The sequence below is a fragment of the Trichomycterus rosablanca genome, chromosome 3 (assembly GCF_030014385.1).
Source record: "Trichomycterus rosablanca isolate fTriRos1 chromosome 3, fTriRos1.hap1, whole genome shotgun sequence".
Taxonomy (NCBI): domain Eukaryota; kingdom Metazoa; phylum Chordata; class Actinopteri; order Siluriformes; family Trichomycteridae; genus Trichomycterus; species Trichomycterus rosablanca.
In genome coordinates, this window is record NC_085990.1 from 19954227 (window position 1) to 19977299 (window position 23073).

The 23073-nt window shown below is 41.1% G+C and overlaps 1 protein-coding gene across 1 annotated transcript; it reads left to right on the forward strand.

Annotated features, from left to right (window-relative positions):
- The first annotated feature begins 592 nt into the window (after positions 1-592).
- Positions 593-5514, forward strand: fpr1 (formyl peptide receptor 1). Its single transcript, XM_062991938.1, has 2 exons — positions 593-652; positions 4349-5514. Exon 2 carries the CDS (start codon positions 4378-4380, stop codon positions 5512-5514), a length of 1137 nt encoding a protein of 378 aa, XP_062848008.1. The 5' UTR covers positions 593-652; positions 4349-4377.
- Positions 5515-23073: the final 17559 nt, after the last annotated feature.

Here is a 23073-nt window from a genome sequence, read left to right on the forward strand (position 1 = left end):
TCTGCAGTGAAATAAAAGTCAAAGTAAAAGTAAGGAACACTGCGTTTTCCATACTGTGTCAACTTTTTTTATTATTTGGGGTTGTAGAAAGCGTTTAAAAAAATATATACCACTTTTAATAACTACTACAGTCTCAGAATTAATCAGCCTCTTCTTGACAAGCATTTTTATTACTTAGTAGACCTTGGAGAGGAGACTTGCTGAAATTTTTCATGCACTTTGTAATGCACTGTCATTACATTGTGTGTAATTACATTGTTCATTTTACAGTCACTCTTTGAAAAACCTGCTGCCAGTACTTTTATTTACAGTATTTTACCGACACTCTACCAGATGTACGTCCTACATAATGGAGTCTTATCTCATGTCCAACTCTTTCTCAGTGGGCGTTAAGAAGGAGAGAAAGAGGATGGATAACGGGACGTCACATTGCTCACAGTAACTCATTCAGTGAAGTTGGGTAGAACGAGTTCAGATCACTGAAATCACTTACTTGTATTACACCTCTCAGTACCATTACAGCGAGATTTCATTGCAAATATACTTTATGAACGTTTTATTTCTAATGTGGTGCATCGTTTTATCTTAAGCTGGATATCTGTGCTGCAGCTGTGAGGATTTATTCTTCTAAACTGAAGATCTGATACTCGGGGTAAGTTTGATCCCAGTCACGACCATGTTAGAACAGCTGATTTAGACTTCAGCGATGTTGTATTGATGTAGTAAGAAGGTCACAATAAAACAACTGCAACGTTATATAATGCCTATCCAAAATTACTTACAACAATGTAAAAACCGTCATTTTTAATATATACAGTAATAGTTTGGTGATTTGCAATGTTTTACTATTTCTCAGTCGATTCAAGAACGAAGTTTGTTTGTTTGTTTATTAGGATTTTAACGTCATGATTTACACTTTGTGTTACATTCATGACAGGAACGATAGTTACACATTACACAAGGTTCATCAGTTCACAAGGTTATATCAAACACAGTCATGGACAATTTTATATCTCCAATTCACCTCACTTGCATGTTTTTGGACTGTGGGAGGAAACCCGAGCACCCGGAGGAAACCCCCGTGTGGGGAGAACATGCAAACTCCACACAGAAAGGACCCGGACTGCCCCACCTGGGGATCGAACCCAGGACTTTCTTGCTGTGAGGTGACAGTGCTACCCACCTAACCGCTGTGCGGCCACAAGAACTAACTAAAATACATTTCTTGTTAGACGTTTCATTACTTAGAACTACATAATAAACAAAAAGTACATTTTGTTTAAAAAAAAGGTAATTAAATCAATATTTAGCGAATTTCCCACATATGACAAAACCTGTCATTATTTATACTTAACTACTATGTGCAATTTTTGTAATGTCAGTATTATTATATTTAACTTATATATATATATTTTTTATTTCTTCATTACTATTTTATATATATTTTTTTATTTTAAACCTGCGTTGTTTTTAGCATGAACCAATGCACGTAATTTAGTTTTTTCTGTACACTTTGGTATACAGTGAAATGACAATAAAGTAAATCTTGAATCTTATCTAGCACTATGTCATTATGTTAATGTGTACCTCTGGTTTTGTTAATAGATACCTAGAGTTGCATGTTCATCCCGTGTCCGCGTGGGTTTACTCCGGGAGCTCCGGTTTCCTCCCACAGTCCAAAGACATGCAAGTGAGGTGAATTGGAGATACAAAATTGTCCATGACTGTGTTTGATATAACCTTGTGAACTGATGAATCTTGTGTGAAGATAAACTACCGTTTCCTGTCATGAATGTAACCAAAAGTGTAAAACATGACGTTAAAATCCTAATAAACAAACAAACAGCCAATTTAAGTATTGGTGTACTGACGTTTTATGGTCCACGGAGGACTGGAAAATGTAAAGCTTCAGGAAATAACCTTGTGATTTTGTGATTTAGAGACCTCTATGTTAAATTTTCTAACTGAAAGTAAATATTAGAAATGAATTTTTATGTTAAAAACTTGTCTTGTAAAAACAGTGTTTACCTGTGTATCACATCCCTGAGCTAGATGAATCTGATAGTTGCAAGTAGCAAGGCATTACAATTTAATTAGTGGTTGTGTGGCATGGTAATGTATGGGTTTAAAATAGCTTTAAATGAATACTTTTAAGCTTTTCATAACAACTAGCGGCAGCACAAGATTACCATGTTTTGAAGTATCTACTGTATTTTCTCATGCATGCAAATTCTTTGATTCTAAATACAAACTTCCATTTAGGATGTTTAGTCAGGAATAGAAAATCTTAAATGCAAAGGGGGTAGCTTAGTACAAAAAATACAGATATGTGTTGCATTGTTTTAAAAAGATACACTGATCAGCCACCTCCCTGTTTCTACACTCACTGTCCATTTTATCAGCTCCACTTACCATATAGGAGCACTTTGTAGATCTACAATTACTGACTGTAGTCCATCTATTTTTCTACATACTTTTGTAGCCTGCTTTCACTCTTCTTCAATGGTCAGGACCTTCACAGGACCACTACAGAGCAGGTATTATTTAGGTGGTTGATCATTCTCAGCACTGCAGTGACACTGACATGGTGGTGGTGTGTTAGTGTGTGTTGTGCTGGTATGAGTGGATCAGACACAGCAGCGCAATTCTCAGTCCAGCAGTGACAGTGAGGTGACAGTGAGGTGTTTAAAAACTAACACACTAACACACCACCACCATGTCATTGTCACTGCAGTGCTGAGAATCATCCTCCACCCAAATAATACCAACTCTGTACTGGTCCTGTGGGAGTCCTGACCATTGAAGAACAGCATGAAAGGGGGCTAACAAAGCATGCAGAGAAAAAGGTGGACTACAGTCAGTAATTGTAGAACTACAAAGTGCTTCTATATGGTAAGTGGAGCTGATAACATGGACAGTGTGTGTAGAAAAAAGGAGGTGATTTTAATGTTATGGCTGATCGGTGTATGTCCTAAGATATTAATATACTGTATAGTATATAGCTTCGAAGTTCTCACTCACTCACTTTCTTAACCGCTTATGCAATTAGGGTCACGGGAAGGGTGCTAGAGCCTATCCAAGCTTTTCAAGGCGCATGGCACACAGTAACACCCTGGACGGGGCGCCAGACTATCGCAGGGCAGACACACATACACGCATACACACACCCATTCATCTATAGGGCAATTCAGTGTCTCCAATTAACCTGACTGCATGTTTTTGGACTGTGGGAGGAAACCGGATCTCCCAGAGGAAACCCACGCCGCCTGCTTTGAAGTTCTTTTAAACTATATTGTTACAGATTTACACCCCAACCATAATATTTTCTGGTCTATTACATTTGTTTGTTTGTTTGTTTGTTTGTTTATTAGGATTTTAACATCATGATTTACACTTTGGTTACATTTATGACAGGAACGGTAGTTACACATTACACAAGATTCATCAGTTCGCAAGGTTATATCAAACACAGTCATGGACAATTTAGTGTCTCCAATTCACCTCACTTGCATGTCTTTGGACTGTGGGAGGAAACCGGAGCACCCGGAGGAAACCCACGCAGACACGGGGAGAACATGCAAACTCCACACAGAAATGACCCGGACCGCCCCGCCTGCTGATCAAACCCATGACCTTCTTGATGTGAGGCGACAGTGCTACCCACTGAGCCACCATGCCGCCCGGTCTATTACATACAAATTTGTATATAACATGCAAATATGTACTGATACAATGCTAGCTATAGGCAAGGTTCCTGGGTTCGATCCCCAGGTGGGTCCTTTCTGTGTGGAGTTCTCCCCGTGTCTGCGTGGGTTTACTCCGGGTGCTCCAGTTTCCCTTCCACAATGCAAAGACATGCAAGTGAGGTGAATTGGAGAATTGTCCATGACTGTGTTCAATATAACCTTGTGAACTGATGAATCTTGTGTAATGAATAACTACCGTTCCTGTTATGAATGTAACCAAAGTGTAAATCATGATGTTAAAATAAACAATAAACAAACAAACATTAGCTTTTAAAAATTCACTGTGTGGCATTGCAGAGACCAAAATCTCACAGGGGTCCAAAGCTTAAGGCAATTTTAAATCATACATCTTTATTGGGTGTCTTGTATCAGTACATGTACATTATGAGTACCTCTGATAAGATAAAAATCAATCACAGTTTACAAACAGCCCCAATGTTTATGTAGATAAATTATAATGCCATCTTTTGTACTGGAATTGCCACTGCTGTGCAGTCCTTCTCAGAAAGCTGTTGATCTCTAGTCAGATGTGTTCTAGGTGTGACTTCTAGTGGACAAAATCGGAAGTGCATGTTAACATTAGTCTATCTTTTTCATTACAGGTTGACAGATTGCTTCAACCACCACTGTGATGTATCTAAACAACAGGACAGAGATGCCTTCCCATCCCAACGCATCCGAGGGTAACTGGTCTGATGAAGACGATTATGACTATTATTTTGATGAACATGCTGAGCTCAGGCAATCACTCAACATCATGTCACTCATAGTCTACTGTCTAGCCTTTGTGCTTGGAGTGGTTGGAAACGGCATTGTGATATGGGTGTCTGGATTCAAGATGAAGAAGACGGTAAATACAGTCTGGTTTCTCAACCTAGCAGTAGCAGACTTTCTCTTTACTGCGTTTTTGCCTCTCAGCGTGGCCTACACAGCCATGGGTTTTCACTGGCCGTTCGGCCGCTTCATGTGCAAGTTCAACAGCACTCTCGGTTTCCTCAACATGTTTGCCAGCGTTTATATCCTGGTGGTCATCAGTGTGGACCGGTGCATATCAGTGGTCCGTCCGATATGGGCACAAAACCACAGAAGTGTCAGTTGTGCCTCAGGGCTGAGCCTTGCTGTTTGGATCTTTGCTTTACTTTTGAGCTCTCCGTACTTCGTTTTCAGAGACACTGCTCCAGACCGCAATAATCCGAATGTAATCAACTGCTTCAACAACTTTGCCTTTCCTGATGATTATGAGAATGAGGAGGTGATGGAGCTCAGGGACTTACGACACCGGGCGATGATCATCACACGTTTCTTGCTGGGTTTTGTGATACCTTTTACCATCATTGTCTCCTGCTATGCTGTCATCATTCATCGCCTTAAAAGAAACCGTACAATGTCAGGCCGTACAGGGCGCCCCTTCAAGATCATCGCTGCTGTAATAACCGCTTTTTTTCTGTGCTGGGCTCCCTACCACATCCTGATTTTGATCGAGATGGCTAACCACATGCTTCCTGAGAATAACTCCACCCTGGAAACTGTGACCACTATTGGCATTCCCATAGCCACCAGTTTGGCTTTTCTTAACAGCTGCTTGAATCCATTACTGTATGTGTTTATTGGTCAGGATTTTAAAGACAAGGTGCGGAAGTCAATCCTGAAAGTGCTGGAGAATGCATTCACAGAAGAGGTATCACGCACCAATACCTGTACAAACTCAATGCTCAATAGCCGCAGCAAGGACCAAGGGAGTAAGTCCTTCTCTGATGCAGAGCTGTAAGGAATGGATGCAAATACCCTCGTTTTGTAGGAGATGACATACAATAAAATAGGCTTGTGTGGCATCATAAGCAAAAGTTGAAGAAATAAATAGTGGTACTTGGTTTATCACAACCCACCATATATGTTAATGCAAAATTATGTTACTGCATATCAGGACTTGGTTTTAAGTGGTGGTTTTTATACTGATGCAAATAATTCACATGTAATTCAATGTATTTATGTCTGCATTCCAATGTGTAGGTAAAAATTAGGCACTTAAAATGCAAAGCTGATTTTCATGTTTGTGGCATTTACAAACCTTGATAGTATTTGAGCGCAATTCCTCAAGACTGTCCATGTCTTTAGTTTTGGGATGAAGATCCATGCATTTTGCCAATGCTAAAAGCACAAATGGTAACAACTGAAGGACAACCCTAAATAAATGAATGAATAAATACACTGATCAGCCATAACATTAAAACCACCTCCTTGTTTCTACACTCACTGTTCTTTTTATCAGTTCCACTTACCATATAGAAGCACTTTGTAGTTCTACAATTACTGACTGTAGTCCATCTGTTTCTCTGCATACCTTTTTAGCCTGCTTTCACCCTGTTCTTCAATGGTCAGGACCCCCACAGAGTAGGTATTATTTAGGTGCTGGATCATTCTCAGCACTGCAGTGGCAATGACGGTGGTGGTGTGTTAGTGTGTGTTGTGCTGGCATGAGTGGATCAGACACAGCAGCGCTGCTGGGCTGAGAATGATCCACCACCTAAATAATACCTGCTCTGTACTGGTCCTGTGGGGGTCCTGACTATTGAAGAACAAAGCATGCAGAGAAATAGATGAACTACAGTCAGTAATTGTAGAACTACAAAATGCTCCTATATGGTAAGTGGAGCTGATAAAAAGAACAGTGAGTGTAGAAACAAGGAGGTGATTTTAATGTTATGGCTGATCGGTGTAAATATATATTATATTTTGTTTATGCATTTTCTCCCCTCCCGACTTTTTAGCACATCCAATTGCCCGATTGCGTCACGCTTCCTCTCCATTAATGCCAACCCCTGCTCTGATTAGAGAAGAACGACGCTAACCCACACCCCCTCCGACACGTGGGCAGCAGCCGTATGCATTTTGTCACCCACACTAGGCGAGTGCATATATGCGAATCAGCCTTGTGTACGGAGAGACACACCCTGATCTGCACTCTTTCCCCGCCTCTGAGGTCGCACTGCATCAGTTGCGAGGAGTCCCTATCTGGCTTAATACCCCATCCCTATATGAACAACAGGCCAGTCGTTGTTCTGTTCATGTGGCTGCTCAGCCCAGCCGGATGGCAGAGCTGAGATTCGATACGATGTATTCGAAATCCAGGCTGTGGTGCGCTAGCGTTTGTGTTTTTTTTTTTACTGCTCTGCCACCTGAGCGGCATTTGTGTTCCATTTTTAGTACATTTGCAGAGAATTATTAAAGTATTTGGCAGCTTGGGCAAACCCACACATCCTACTACAATACTAAAATAAAAGGGGAATAAGGGTGGCTTTCTTCATTTAAAATCAATTTGTGTCATACAGAGTATATCATTCTGTTAACAATTACTTGATTTAAAGAAGTCAGGTTATCTGAGGGATCTTCAAAAAGTTTCCACACTTTTATATTTTGGTTGGAAACAGTGAGGGCGGGAGGAGTAGTAATTGGTCGTGTCTGAGAGACTGAGAGAGAGCTTATAGTAGGATTTAGCACCATCTGATTTCCACCTTTTTGGACTGCTCAAAGAAGCTTTAAGGGGAAGAAGATTTTCATGTGATGATGATGTGAAAGCAACAGTGCATCAGTGGCTATGCAATTAACCAAATCCTTTTTTTGCTGATGGCTGGAAAAAAAATGCATCGGAAGGTGACTATGTAGAAAAGTGATGTCATTTGTTTTTGAAATTCTTAATAAATAGTGTTTAAAAAGTGCGGAAACTTTTTGAAGAACCCTGGTACATTTTCTGTACTGTCACTATTGACTGGTGACAGTCAAGTTTAAACATGTTAACAAACATTACAAGTAAGCTTGTTTTAAACATAACTGTATTATTCTTGTGTTAATTCATGTGGGTTTTATTGTTACAGGTTGTTTTTATAATAAACTGGATACTGGCTGTCCACTGTATGACTGTATAAAGATCTATGTAAATAAGTACTTTTTTAAAGTACTAATTGTGTACTACATTTTATCTAACAATACTGTGTATTTTGTCCATGTTTTGTTGGCCTTTTCTGTTAAATATGTGTTATCAGTTGTTTGCAATGACAACGATCATTTATATATGTATTATATTTTGTATTATTTGCTTAATGTTATTTGTGATTGTTTTTACTAACATCATTAAATGCATTAATTTGAAATGCTAAAAATGTATGTCTAATTTGTAATGTTCTATATCAAATTGGCACTTTACATCCAAATCTTGGTTTTTCCAGCACATCCCACAGATGCTCGATTGGATTGAGATCTGGGGAATTTGGAGGCCAAGTCAACACCTCAAACTCATTGTTGTGCTCCTCAAACCATTCCTGAACCATTTTTGCTTTGTGGCAGGGCGCATTATCCTGCTGAAAGAGGCCACAGCCATCAGGGAATACCGTTTCCATGAAAGGGTGTACATGGTCTGCAACAATGCTTAGGTAGGTGGTACGTGTCAAAGTAACATCCACATGGATGGCAGGACCCAAGGTTTCCCAGCAGAACATTTCCCAAGGCATAACACTGCCTCCGCCGGCTTGCCTTTTCCCCATAGTGCATCCTGGTGCCATGTGTTCCCCAGGTAAGCGACATACACACACCCGGCCATCCACAGGATGTAAAAGAAAACATGATTCATCAGACCAGGCCACCTTCTTCCATTGCTCCGTGGTCCATTCCCAATGCTCACGTGCCCATTGTTGACGCTTTTGGCGGTGGACAGGGGTCAGCATGGGCACCCTGACTGGTCTGCGGCTATGCAGCCCCATACGCAACAAACTGTGATGCACTGTGTATTGTGACACCTTTCTATCAGAACCAGCATTAACTTCTTCAGCAATCTGAGCTACAGTAGCTCGTCTGTTGGATCGGACCACACAGGCCCCCACATGCATCAATGAGCCTTGGTCGCCCATGACCATGGCACCGCTTTACCACTGTTCCTTCCTTGAAACACTTTTGATAGATACTGACCACTGCAGACCGGGAACACCCCACAAGAGCTGCAGTTTTGGAGATGCTCTGACCCAGTCGTCTAGCCATCACAATTTGGCCCTTGTCAAACTCGCTCAAATCCTTAACCTTGCACAATTTTCCTGCTTTTTACACATCAACTTTGAGGATAAAATGTTCGCTGCCTAATAAATCCCACCCACTAACAGGTGCTGTGGTGAAGAGATAATCAGTGTTATTCACTTCACCTGTCAGTGCTCATAATGTTATGCCTGGTCGGTGTATATGATCAGAACTATGTGAACACCAGATCATCACACATGCACATACAAGCTTGTTAGAAAATTATAAGCATTGAGTTGGCCCCAACTTTAAAATATTGTGGATTTTAGCCCACCCAGTGGAGGCTGTTATAGCTTTAAAGTGTCTCTGTGGGACATTGTTCAGTCAAAGGCCTATTTTGTTAAAGGATCATTTGTAAGGTCAGGGGCTATGTTGGACAGGAAGGGGTGGCTCAGAATAAACAGTACAATTCATTACAAGGCTACCAAAGTTTCTCTCTAAAGTTCCTTTATTTCTAACTTGTCTAATGATGTCATATTGGAAATGGCTTTGTACACAGGGGCACAGTTGATTTACATGTAAGATGAACATGTTCTCTGTGGTCTAAAATCCAATGATCTACAGACCCACCACAGAGAAGTCATTCTGATGATAATGAAGAAGCTTGGCCAGCAGTCATTCTAGTCTGACAGATTTAAAAGTGCATCTAAAGTCTGCAGTTGGGGTTTTGGCATTGACACTAGCATTGTTCAAATGGCCCAGGATGTAATAGAGACTGTTGCGGACTACACACGCTAAGGTTTTAAGTGAGAAAGATGTCAAGGGTCTATATGTTACAGGGTAATTACACATTCTGAATTCAGAAAAGCAGGGCCAGTGAGGCAACAATACTAGAACAGGCAGAGAAATGTTCAGTAAGGGGTTGGTACATGTATAAAGGTAAAAGGTGTAATTTTAATTGGCAGTAGAAAACATTCAGGTCTTTAGCAAATATAGAGGAGGGCTGATTATGACTGCTTCTAGTGGTGATGGTGATGATGAAGAGTCTCTCCATTTGGTATCTTTTATGCCTTTTTAGGTAAATCTTAGTCTGACAATTATAACCCATGTCTCCTGTTCTGTAAGCCAGCTATCTAAGTTGTCATGGGTTTCTTGAAAACCAGGGTTTGGAGTAACCATACCAAAGCTTGCAGAGTTAAAGGTGTACCATTCTGTGGAGGGCATTCATGTTCATCATCTGACTGCACTGCAGAGTGGTTTGTTAGACTTAAGTTTTAAAGTATAGCTTAGAATTATTTGTATTATTCTATGATGAGAATGCCCCAAAGGGTCATGTTGTGTAGAAACAGTTCTGTGTTCTACTTCCTAGGTAAAGCAACTGGTAGTTGTTGTTTGCCGTTGGTTTCTAAGAGTACAGTTATTGTCCTCCTAAATAAATAGTACAAATCAGAGATATCTACATTTGCACTACTGTTACCATATTAGGCCCCTTGTTTGACAGTAGGCTCTCTGCTCTCTCCAGATTGTTTATGAATCTAAATCGAGATTGTTTATTGTCAAGGAGAGTGGGTGTCTGATGCACTGCTTGGGTGGTGCTGACTGTAAGCCTAACAGCAGCAGGGAGGAATTGGTTGTGGTATCTCTCCTTTAAACATTGCAGGTGGAGGAGTCGGTCATTCAAAAAGCTGCCCGGTGCTGCAGTCATCTCATGCAGTGGGTAAGATGTGTTATTCATTGAGGACAGCTTGGCCATCATCCTTTTTCCCCCCCCCAACTGCCTTCACTGAGTCTAGAATGCAGCATAGGACAGAGTTTGCCTTCCTGGTAAGTTTATCCAACTTCTTTCTGTCTGCTGTTGTGATACCACTACCCCAGCAGACAACTATAAAAATGGCTAATGCCATCACAGTGTCCTCTAAGCCCTCTGTATTCCAAGAGACTGGAGCCTCCTCAAGTAAAAACAGAAGAAATTTGCTCTGGCCTTTCTTACACAGTGCATGTGTGTCGTCAGTCCAGTTCAGTTTATCATTTAGGTGAACACCCAGGTACTTTTAATTGTTGACAAACTCAATATCCATTCCCTAAATGTTCACTGGTTTTAGTGAAGTAAACTTAGTCCTGGGAAAATCCACTGATCCAGATCCAGATCTTTTGTTCCTGAGGCAGCTCCACTGACACCAGTTCACAAAGTTCTTGTCCTTGAGTTCCCTGTACTCGCTATCATCACCATCCAAATTGTTGCAGACAATAGCAGAGTCATTAGAGAATTTCAGGTGGCAGGTTGCTGTGGTATAGGTGAAGTCTGCAGTGTAAAGGCTGAAGAGGAATGGGGCCAGGACTGTCCTCTGTGGAGACCCTGTGTTGCAGAAGACTGTGTTCGACACATAGTCCATAAGCCACACATAATCTGGTCTGTTTGTGAGGTAGTCCATAGTCCATGTGATGAGATTGTGGTCCACCCTTGCACTTTCTGTGGTGTTAAAAGCATTAGATAGATCAAAGAACATGATCCTTACAGTGCTACCTTTACAGGATAAGAGAGGGATCTTTGAAGAACATAGATGGTTGCTTCATCCACACCTGATGCCTGACTGGTAAGCAAACAAAAATAGATCCATTGCTAGTTTTACCAGTGAGTGAGGATAGGCAAGAACAAGCCTTTAATGGCCTTCATTAGGTCAGTGCTACTAGCCTGTAGCCATTTGAGTCAATGAGTTTTGCAGTCTGTGGTATGGGAACTACACACAATGTCTTCCAGAGGACTACTGCCTTCCACACTTTCATCTTACTCAGTTTCCTCTTTACTTTTGGACTTGAGTGCTGCGAGCTGGGTGACAAGAGCAGAGGTGTGGAGCGCTGAACTGTGGTGCAGTGAGGGTGGACAAAGGGGTTGGGAACTAGGTGTCAATACTAAGGGGTAAGCACAGAGCAAACAGTAGAAGTGGGATGAGCAGGGCTAGGGGTGGGACAGATGTCTGATCAAATGCCGAAGAAGGTATTTAGTTCATTTTCCCACTGTAGGTCTTCCGCAGACCTTCTGAAATCTTTTAATGCTGAAATGGTTTTGAGGCCCCTCCAGACTCCACGTATGTTGTTCTGCTGCAGCTGACACCTATCCTTTTTGCTCTCCCTGATTTTCCTTCTCAGTCAGTTCTGTCAGAGCCTCATAAGACCAGCTCCTCACATTTTGTGTATTGGCTGGATGCCTGTGAACAGCTAGATATGTTCAGACTTGCCCAATAAAGAGGAGGGCTAATGTGTTATATGCCTCGGTGCTGGCATAAAAATTGGACAATGCTAGTCTGGCATAGTATGGCATAATACATAATGCATGAAGTTCACAAGAGTGGACAGGAGCCAAGCGTGATCAAAACACCAGAGATCAGAATGAGAGCTTGTGGATGATGTCCACAGCCTCTCAGTCCACTTGTAACTGAGTGGAAGACACCACAGGCCATGTTCACGTCAGTAGATGGGGAAATGTAGACCGTTATTGTGATAACGTGCGAGAATTCTCTTGGTAAATATTACAGCCTCATGCTAGTCCTGAGGATAGAGTGCTGTTGAGTTTTACACTCTCTTTGAGGCTAGTACATTCACAGTCTACAGCATGCTCAGTCTATTTCACTACAGCATTCTTCAGCTAAGGTGTAGTCAAATTCTCAGGCTGTGAGTCTATTTTGTTTTAGTCTAGTGTTCAGTGAGGCTTCTCATTGCTCAAAGTATTGACTTTTTTAGCTTTAGCACTAAACTATAGCCCTTTTTATTTACCATGCTCTCTAGAGCAAGAGTGGGCAACTAATTTTCTCAAGGGGCCATATGAGAAACTGCAACTGTGTTAAAAGGCCAGACCAATAGGCTAAACTCAATTCTGCTTGGTATTAATTTGATGCTTTAATAAAAGGCTGTAAATGTATGGTTTTAATTATAAGGAACTGATAAGAGTAGACATTATGATCAGGTGATAAAAAGTGGAACAGACACAGTTAAAAGTAAGTGTGTCTGAGTAATCCAGTTTACGTTGGACTTGAAGAAGTGCATTAAAGTCAGGCTGAATGTCTGAGGTGAATATGCAAAGGATGACAGGTGATCATCCCTGAGACAGGATCTGGACTTGTTAAACTTCATCACTGATAACGTTTGTTCACATATGTAGGTAGAGCCAAAGAGAACCAACATCTTCTGAGCATGCATTCTCATGTAGGGAAAGCTCTCGTCTTTAAGAGTAGAATAAAAATTGAGCGGACATACGAAGTATGGCTGGCAGGTGATCATCCCTGAGACAGGATCTGTATCTGGATTTGTTAAAGTTCATCACTGATAATGTTTGTTCACATATGTAAGTAGAGATAAAGAGAACCAACATCTTCTGAGCATGCATTCTCATGTAGGGAAAGTTCTCATCTTTAAAAGTAAAATTAAAACAGAGCGGTGATACTTCATTGACAGGTAAATGAGTTCAAGCTGAACATCACTGGGTGCAAGTGTAGGGAGAAGAAATCAGGTGCATTTCACTCTCGACTGTTTTAAAGTCCTTGAAGTATTTGTCGAGACGAGCAGCTGATGATGTGGCTTCTCTTAGCGTTGGCATTTGGGTAAGAACATTGCTCTTCAACTTGCTTGAAAGAAACTAGAACTTTCTCATAAAAGCCTTCACCAAGATGAACATGTCTATGTGTATTTAGTTCATTCATTGGTGTAGTCAAAGCAACAGAAAATGCAGGATCAACCACTCAATCTGCATCTGAGAGCTCTGGGATATATTTGCCTTTGCTCTTACAAAACTCTTGAATCTCAGCTCTTAGGTCACAAACTCTTTTAAGTACTTTGGACTGCGCCATTTGACAGCTGTGTAGTAACCTATGTCACCATGTTTAGTGTCATGCTCTTCCAACAGTGCAACAAACTGCCTGTGATTCAATGCCCTTGCCCTAATGAAGTTAACTGTTTTACATACAACATCACTAACATGGTCAAGCACTGATTTACACAACACTTGTATAATAGTTGATGTACTGTATAATACAATGCAAAATTACTTTTACTTTATCCTCCATCTGCTTCAAAAGTCCAACATTTTTCCCTGTCAGATTTAGACAACCATCAGTAACACCTACCAGCTTGTCCCATTTCAGTCACAGCTTGTCCAAACATGCAATTGCCTTTGTGAACAGGTCGCTCCCCGTTGTTGTCTCTTTCATTGACTGCATTGCTGCCAGCTCCAGCACGATCTCGAAGTCTTTTGCTACCCCACATAAAAACATTAGTAACTGTGCTATGTCACGGATGTCACAGCTCTTGTCCAGAGCTAATGAGAAAAAGTCAAAACTGTCCTTTTTTCTGTAGCTTAAACTCCAGGTTCTCTGCAATGTCCTCAATCCTTCTTGTAACCGTCCTTCGGAAGAGCGGCACATTCCTAATTGCCTTGTTTTTCTCAGGAAATATTAGTATAACGCTTTATGGGCTATGACCAGACAAGAGGGGGCGGACACACACACACAGAGATGTATTAACAAAAAGAGTTTAATAATAACAAAGACATAAGACAAGATCACACGAGACAGGTTTAAACACAAGACAAGACCAGATACAAACACACATAACCTATGTTAAGCTAATTGCTAATGCTAACTAAACATCAACAAGGCTAATGCTAATCTAAATGCTACACTAACTGCTAAACACACATGGACTAAGCTAAATGCTATGCTAATCACTAAGCTAATGGTAATCTAAACATACAGGAAACATTTACCCTAAGCTAGGCTAATAACATGGGACAAGACAGAATCACTAATCAAACATAAACAAAGTTAAACAAGAACTAGACTAAGACAAACATGAACAAAACTAAACAGACATTAACAAACAGACAGGAGCTAACTAACAGAAACTAACTAACGGGGCTAACAAACAAACAAAACTCAGACAAAGGCTAATGCCTTGATTTGCCGGCTCGGGAGCAACTCGGCGATCGAAACTCGACTCTCAATCGCTACGTGTGAACTACTCAACAACTCGATCCGAGCGGCTCGCCGAGCGCTCGAGATTTCTAGCATGTCAGATATCTGAATCTTAGTTGCCCGACTGGTAATGAGTGCTATGTCGAACAGCCAATGAGAACGCAGGATACGGTGTGAGGGGAAACGCAGGGGAGAAGTTGTAAAAAGGTGGGACAAGGGCATAACATAGTTTATATCAGAATACACCGGCACACACACGTTTTATAGTATTTCTGACCTTATCATTCTCTACAAAACATAACACCAACGATGCATTGCAAAAAATATTTATCAACCTCCAACTCACTACAGAACAATCCATACTGTTCGTGTTGCCAAATCCACTCAGATTCATTTATTTTCCCTCCTTGATTTTACGCTGCACAAACTTTGATCGCTCGCTACTTGTTGACGTACATTTTTGGACGTGGTATCATTAAACCCCTCGTCACTTCTCGCGTTTGTTTTTGTGACAAAACGTAATTTGGGTGAGAGACAGACTTATCTGCGATTCCAGTTGGTGATAGATCGTGTAGTGTGAAACCCCCTATCGCCGGTCAGTCGTGTAGTGTGAAATACACACCGACTTGAAAGACTCCAGAGAGATCCATTTGTGTAGTGTGAACTGTACAGCGACTTGATGACTTGGAAGGTCGTGTAGTGTGAACTTGGCATAAGGCAAGGGCAAAGGCAAACAGGCAACGGAAAACAGGCAACGGAAAATCGACTTAACAGAATCAAAGGCAAAGTAAAGCATGGCAAACCAAACTGACAGAATCAAACCAAAACCAAATCCAAACAGAGCTCAAGAGCAAACCGACAAAAGCTAAGTAATGTCAAAATAGTCTCCGATGAGCCTTCCCCAGCTCCCCTCTTAAATGCCCTCAGATGAGGGACAGCTGGGGCTAATTAGCAGAGGGGACCAATCATAAAAGTTGCGTTGGCTCAGGACTGAGAGTGAGAGAGGGGTGTGGCCCCTCTCCTCTACACTGGAGCACAGAGGGCTGAATCCGTGACAATTAGTGCTGCATAGTCCACCATACACTTTTTGGTAAACTCCCTATCAGAGAATTGCTTGCTGTTTTTAGTTGGTTTTGACTGCTCCATCCCTGGATGTGTGAAGCTTTGCAAAAAGTCCTTGTTAATAACTTATGATGTTAATGCATGCTCCTCGTCCATCAAGTTCTAGTGTTTCTCAGCGAGTTTAGTCTTGTACTTGCAATTCAGTGTATAATCTATAAACACACAACCTGTATGATTTGATTTCAACATGATGTGACATTTTTAAGGGATAACCACTAATTCGCAAACTCATGCTGGCACTCTTACACGTCAACGTAGATAGATTAGTAGCCACCTTTAAAACAAAAGCAATGGGAAGTTGTGTTGTGAGCATGATTTACACTCATTTACTTATGATTCCTCATTTACCATCAACCTTGTGCCCTTGGTCAAGGGCAGTCAGTGCTATACAATGCCCAGGTCTGCTCTAGAGGCTAAAGTGCTTCAGGGATCCAATAATCTCACATTTACAAGCATTATCCTTTGGCATTCTTAGGCATCTGAAACTTTGCTGTTGATAATGTTCTTGCACTTTTGGGTTGTGTTTGTGTTCTGAATGTGCTTTGAGGCTACCTCATTCATAGGCTACTGCACTACTGTGGATTTAACACTGTCAAAGTCAGCTAGGCTAAGTGGCAAAGAGACGTTATTTAGATGGTGGCTGTCTGCCAGAAGGGTCTAAAAAGTCAGCAAAGCTGGCTTGTCTGAGAAAGCAGTATCCTGGGACAATCATACTGAGAGCATGATAGACAAAATACTGTATATAACATAGTGGGAGAGGGCTGTTAAGTGAGAGTTTAGTATACTGTCAGTGCATTAGTCTAAAAAATAGTAGTAGTCTTAAAGCACAATAGAGCAAAAGCAAGGCAGCCTGGCAGGCTGACCAGTCTGTGGACTGAGATCATGCTGGCGTTGAGGACCGGTTTTCTTCAAGCCTGGTTGCCTGGTGGCATACAAAAGCCTGTAAGGGCTATAGCCTAATGTCAAGTTCACACTACACGACTTTCAAGTTGGTCAGATTGCTGTACAGTTCACACTACACAACTGGATCTCTTGCGCTCAGGAGTCTTTTCAGTCGTTGTGGTTTTCACACTACACGACTAATTGGCGATAGGGGGTTTCACACTACACGATCTACCATCAGGAGGAATCACAGATGAGTCTGTCTGGTCTCCCAAACTACATTTTGTCAAACGCGAGAAGTGATGAGGGGTTTAAAAATACACATCAACAATAAGCGAGTTATCAAAGTTGTTTGTACGCTGATGTGCAGCGTAAAATCAAAGAGGAAAAATAAATGAATCCAAGTGGATTGGGCTACGCGAACAGCAGGGATTGTCTGTTCTGTAGTGAGTTGGAGGTTAGTAAATACTTTTGCAATGCAGCGTTGGTTATGTTTTGTAGAGAACGATAAGGCCAGAAATACTGTAAAACTTGTGTGTATGCCGATGTATTCTGATAGAACCTATATTATGCCCCTGTCCCACGTTTTACAACTCTAGATGCTAGATATCTCTTTTCAGTCGGCGAGCGCTCCGCAAGCCACTCGGGTCGAGTCGTTGAACAGTTCACACATAGCGATCGAGAGCTGAGTTTTGATCCCCGAGCGAACACCAAGTTGTCTCTGAGCCGGAAAATCTAGCGGTGACCAGTCGGCGAGCGAAAATCAGGGCAAAAATCGTGTAGTTTGAACTAGGCATAAGTCAGGAAGCTTGCAGGCTTAGTTCTCTAAAATCATGAGTAAAAGACACTGCAGTAGCCTAAGAGTGCAGTATAATGACAGAACAGTAGCCTAAAAACCTGATAGCCTGTGAGCACTGTAGCCTGAGGCCATAGCTTTGAAATGCTCTAGTGTCGAATCACAGTAGCATGAGTAAAATCAGAAAGGAGTAGACGGCCATAGAAATAGTAAGTGCAATTACTCTGTGACACATAAACAATAGCTGACAGATTTAGTAGTAGTAGTAGTAGCAGTAGTCATATGTAATTGCTTAGGAGTGCAGTATTCTGAAAGCATAGTAACGTGAGACTGCTTTGGCATGAGACCTGGTGGCCTAATTAAGTAATTTCCTTAGAGCAGATTACCATTTGAGACTTGTATACTGAAAGTGCAGTAGACAGAGAATGCATTGTTTGGAAGTGCATTTTAGCTTGAAAGCAAAGTAGCCTAAAAGTATAACAGGTCAAAGTATACTCTGTGCATAGTTACATATACACCGATCAGCCATAATATTAAAACCACCTCCTTGTTTCTGCACACACTGTCCATTTTATCAGCTCCACTTACCATTTAGAAGCACTTTGTAGTTCAACAGTTACTAACTGTAGTCCATCTGTTTCTCTACATACCTTTTTAGCCTGCTTTCATCCTGTTCTTCAATAGTCAGGAGCCCCACAGGACCACCACAGAGCAGATATTATTTGGGTGGTGGATCATTCTCAGCACTGCAGTGACACTGACATGGTGGTGGTGTGTTAGTGTGTGTTGTGCTGGAGTTTTTAAATACCATGTCCACTCACTGTCCACTCTATTAGGCACTACTACTTAATTGGTTTCAAGTCAGATCACTCATCTATGAGAATGATCCACCACCCAAATAATACCTACTCTAATACCTACTCTGTACTGGTCCTGTGGGGGTCCTGACCATTGAAGAACAGCATTAAAGGGGGCTAACAAAGCATGCAGAGAAACAGATGGACTATAGTCAGTAATTGTAGAACTACAAAATGCTCCTATATGGTAGGTGGAGCTGATAAAATGGACAGTGAGTGTGGAAACAAAGAAGTGGTTTTAATGTTATGGCCGATCAGTGTACATGCAATATCTTGCCAGTACTGTTGCAAAGCACAGTACCCTGGGGCAGTTTTAAATAAATAGAGTGCAATAGACTGAAGATATAAGACCCTAAGAGTCTAGTAGCCAGTGGTGTTACAATACTTAAATATTTTTGGAGTATCCGTTCTTGAGTTTTTAAATTTCCGACAACTTTCACCTTTACTCCTCTACATTTCCTTAAAAAAATGAATACTTTTACTCAGACACATTATCCCTATGCAGATTTGTTACTCATTACTACGGATTAAAACTGCAATAAATTTGGTAGTTAAATGATGTAAGATGTGTGACAGACTGCAGGCAAGCAGGTGTGGTGAATTTGTGATCTGTGCTTGTTGGATCAGTGGTTAAACATATTACTGCTCAAATTGTTTGATGGATACATTTTGATTTCCACCCAACTCCAGGCATGTCAGATTCTAGCAGCATAATTAGTATACCACTTGACAATAAGAGTGATTTCATGATGGAAGCATAAATAGCGACCGTGCCTGCTACTCCGGCAACAAACCATAGTAGTGACAGAAAGGAACACCCATGGTCATATTTACAAGAAATGTTTTGTGGTTAAGGTACTGGACTAGTAATCAGAAAGTCGCTGATTCAAGCCCCACCACTGCCAGGTTGCTGTTGCTGGGCACTTGAGCAAGGCTCTTAACCCTCAATTGCTCAGACTGTAAACTGTTACTGTAATATAAGTCACTTTGGATAATAGCATCTGCTAAATGCCGAAAATGTAAATCTAAAATCTTCAGTTTACCCAAGTATACGAAAATATCGACATTTCAGAACCCCATCCAACCTCAAGAAACACAATGATGTAAGTTAAGAATGATTAACCAAGTAAAGAAGCAGCATCATAGCATCATAATTTCTATTCATTAGCTGTACCTCCTCCTTTACCACCTGGGACAAAACAGTCCCCCACACTCTGTCCAACACATCAGTCTGAAGAACAGAATTGAGCCCCCACGAAGAGCTGCTTTTTTTGCAAAGGCCCGTTGGCACTGTTCTATCCGTTGGACTGGATCTGGTGCTTCTTTTTTAGGAGGATCAGTCAGCAGATTGACAAAGTCTAAATAGTCAAGTTCAAACCCTGGTAGCCCCAGGAACTATTTTACTTTTTTTTTGGACTTGGGTGCAAAGCTTGGTAGGTTGGGTTTTATCGCCATTATAAGCTCTGTATTTAGAGCCATCTCTATGGCGTGCCATTTGTATGTTTTAAAACATTCTTATTTAAAAAAAAAAAAAAAAAAGGTTTCAATTTTATGCTTTTCAGAAATTTTAAAATCTTTAAATTAGCATTTTCCTTAAAAATTTTAGGAAACTTTGCATTCACATAGAATATCACATAGAATATGTTTCATTGATAGGGTAGTTGAGCAATGAAGGCACTTTGGGGCCTGTTCTCCTTTTAGTAGATGCCCGTGTGTGAGTCTTGAATGCCCTATCTTGCATCGTGTGAGGGCTACTTGGTCCCCCCTCTTCTGGGTATAGTTCATTTTGTATGGTTGTACGCTTTGTTGAATTTTCCTGAGTTTGATATTGTCTTGTAAGTCCCAGTTCTCTTGCCATTTCTCATGTACATAACTCTTTATGAGGGGTCTGTTGGTGGGATGTACATTGGTGTGACTGGTACTTCTGCTGCTCTTTTGGCTATGGTATCTGCTTCCTCATTTCCTCTAATGCCCCTGTGGCCCGGTATCCAACATAGCCTCAAACTTTTGTTTGATTGTTCCAGTGTTTTCAGTTCATGCAGTATTTCTTCAATGATGGGGTGGTCAATATTTAGTGTTTTGATGGCTTGAATACAGGACTTTGAATGTGTGCATATGATGGCATTCTGGTGACTTGAGCACTGGAAATATGTTATAGCCATTAAAATTGCTTGTGCTTCGGCAGTAAAAATTGAGCTATGTGGGGGAATATTTAGGCATTGTTTTTTGGTCTTGGAGTAAAAGGCTGCCCCGGTGTGGTTAGGTGTCTTTGACCCATCTGTGTAGATAAACAAGTAACTTTTTTGGGTGCAAAGGTGCTGACATGCTGTTTTGTCTTTTTGTGAAGGTACCAGCCCATGCTCTAAGTGGGCTCTGATACCATACCTTCATCTGTCCAATTGAACACTTTGTCAGACTTGCCTTAACCCTGCCCACCTTAAGGACTAGAGGACTGCACATGTTGCATATGCCACTCCTTAAAATGACTGTTAATGATTGTCATGTGGCTTATGCACGGCACAGATGCAGGATCAGTCATTGGAATGTGTCTAGCTTCCTGAAAGACAAAATGGAAGGGTGGCAAAATAGTGTAATTCAAAATGTGTAATCCTGGAGAAAGCCATTTTTCCTTGAAATGTGGCGACAAGGAAAGTCTTGGCCAGCCCTTGGTCAAATACAGTGTTAAGTAAGAGCATGGACCTGGACCTTCACTGACCTGGCAGAGACCCACACAAAATCTGACTTTGTTGCTGCATTTTGGAACAAGGACAAAATGACTCCAATCATTTTGTGATTCTCCTCTTATAACAGGTCCATCATTTAACGCAATTCCCCCTGAACCACTTTACTCTTGTGTTCAGGCAAACCATATGGTTTTGTGCGTTCCACTTAACCTGGAGGCATTTTAATGTGATGCAGTATGAGGTTGATGTATCCTGGCAAGAGAAACAGCACAACCAATATTTCTATCTGCATCTTGGCTGCCTCTGCCCTCTGGGATAAACAGGGACCATCTCCATCAAATTCTCATGAGGTTTTTATGATGAAGTGTTGGGAGTTTCCCCCATCCAAATGCACCACCTCATAATCAACAAATCTGAACTGCCATGTGAGCTTAAAGAGACATTAGCACTTGGTGAGTAATTTTGATTTGGAAGCCAATAGCAACACACACTCAAAGTGGAAAATTACATAATTCCAAGATAACACGAACTGTTGAGTACAAATCCCATCAGCCCCTAGTGCCCAAGAACTGTGACTCCCAGCAGGTTACCACTAGGTACAGTAGGTAATATCCCCTAAACAATGCACCCTTTTTCAAAGAAGTAATTACTTATTTATTAGGATTTTAACATCATGTTTTACACTTTGTTTACATTCATCACTGTCAAACACTGTTACAAGCTATTTTGGATCTTCAGTTCCCCTTACTTGCATGTGTTTGGACTGGAAAGGAAACAGAGCTTAGCGATGAGAAATTAACACAGACACTGGGAGAACATGGAAAGTCCACACAGAAAGTACCCAGACCAGTCCACCTGGGAATCAAACCCAGGAACCTTCTCGCTGTGAGGCGACACTGCTACCCACAGAGCCAGCATGCTGCCCCTCAAGAAGTTATTACAGTGAAAATGCATATTCAATTATCATAGCAGCACAGAAAGCCAATCGATCACAGGGCCTCAGCACCACCCAGATATAGCCAATAATGTCTGTATATAGACGCCAGCATACTTTATATACAGTAAATACAACTCTTTATTAAGTAGCATTGCCAATTTTTCCTTTTTTTGTTTTGCTTTTAACTACTAATTGCTGATTATTGCTGGCTTGTTAGTGATTGATAATTTTTTTTTTTTTAATTTTATGTGTGTTTGTGAGCGTATGAATACTTCTGCTAAGACAGATTTTTTTGTGTGTGCAAGTATGTATTTGGTCAGTGTGCTATACCTTTGCTCAGAGAGGTGATTGTGTATGGGTGAAACAGACTGTGAGGTCATTGAGGCTGGTGTGGTATTTAACTGTTAGGGTAATTTTGGTTGAAGATTTAGGCTATTTATTAGGCTAATGGGGTAATTGTTGAGGGGTATATAGCTGTAATTGTAGTTGTTGAGTGCGTTTGGCTGTGGGGATAATTTAGTTGAGGCTGAGGAATTGTTTAGCTGTTAGGTTAATTAGGGTTAAGGGGTAATTGGTTGTGGGGTAGTTGGGGCTGAGGGGTTATCTAGCTGTTGGGGTAATTAGGGTTGAGGGGTAATTGGTTGTGAGAGAGTTGAGGCTGAGGGGTTATCTAGCTGTTGGGGTAATTAGGGTTAAGGGGTAATTGGTTGTGAGAGAGTTGAGGCTGAGGGGTTATTTAGCTGGTGTGGTATTTAACTGTTAGGGTAGTTTTGGTTGAAGACTATTAGGCTAATGGGGTAATTGTTGAGGGGTATATAGCTGTAATTGTAGTTGTTGAGTGCGTTTGGCTGTGGGGATAATTTAGTTGAGGCTGAGGAATTGTTTAGCTGTTAGGTTAATTAGGGTTAAGGGGTAATTGGTTGTGGGAGAGTTGAGGCTGAGGGGTTATTTAGCTGTTGGCGTAATTCGGGTTTGAGGGGTAATTGGCTGTAGTGTAGTTCTGAAAAAGGTTGGCAGTGTCCAAAATCGCATACTTTTTCTTTTCTTTTTTTTTTTTTAAATTTTCCCCCTTTTCTCCCTCCTTT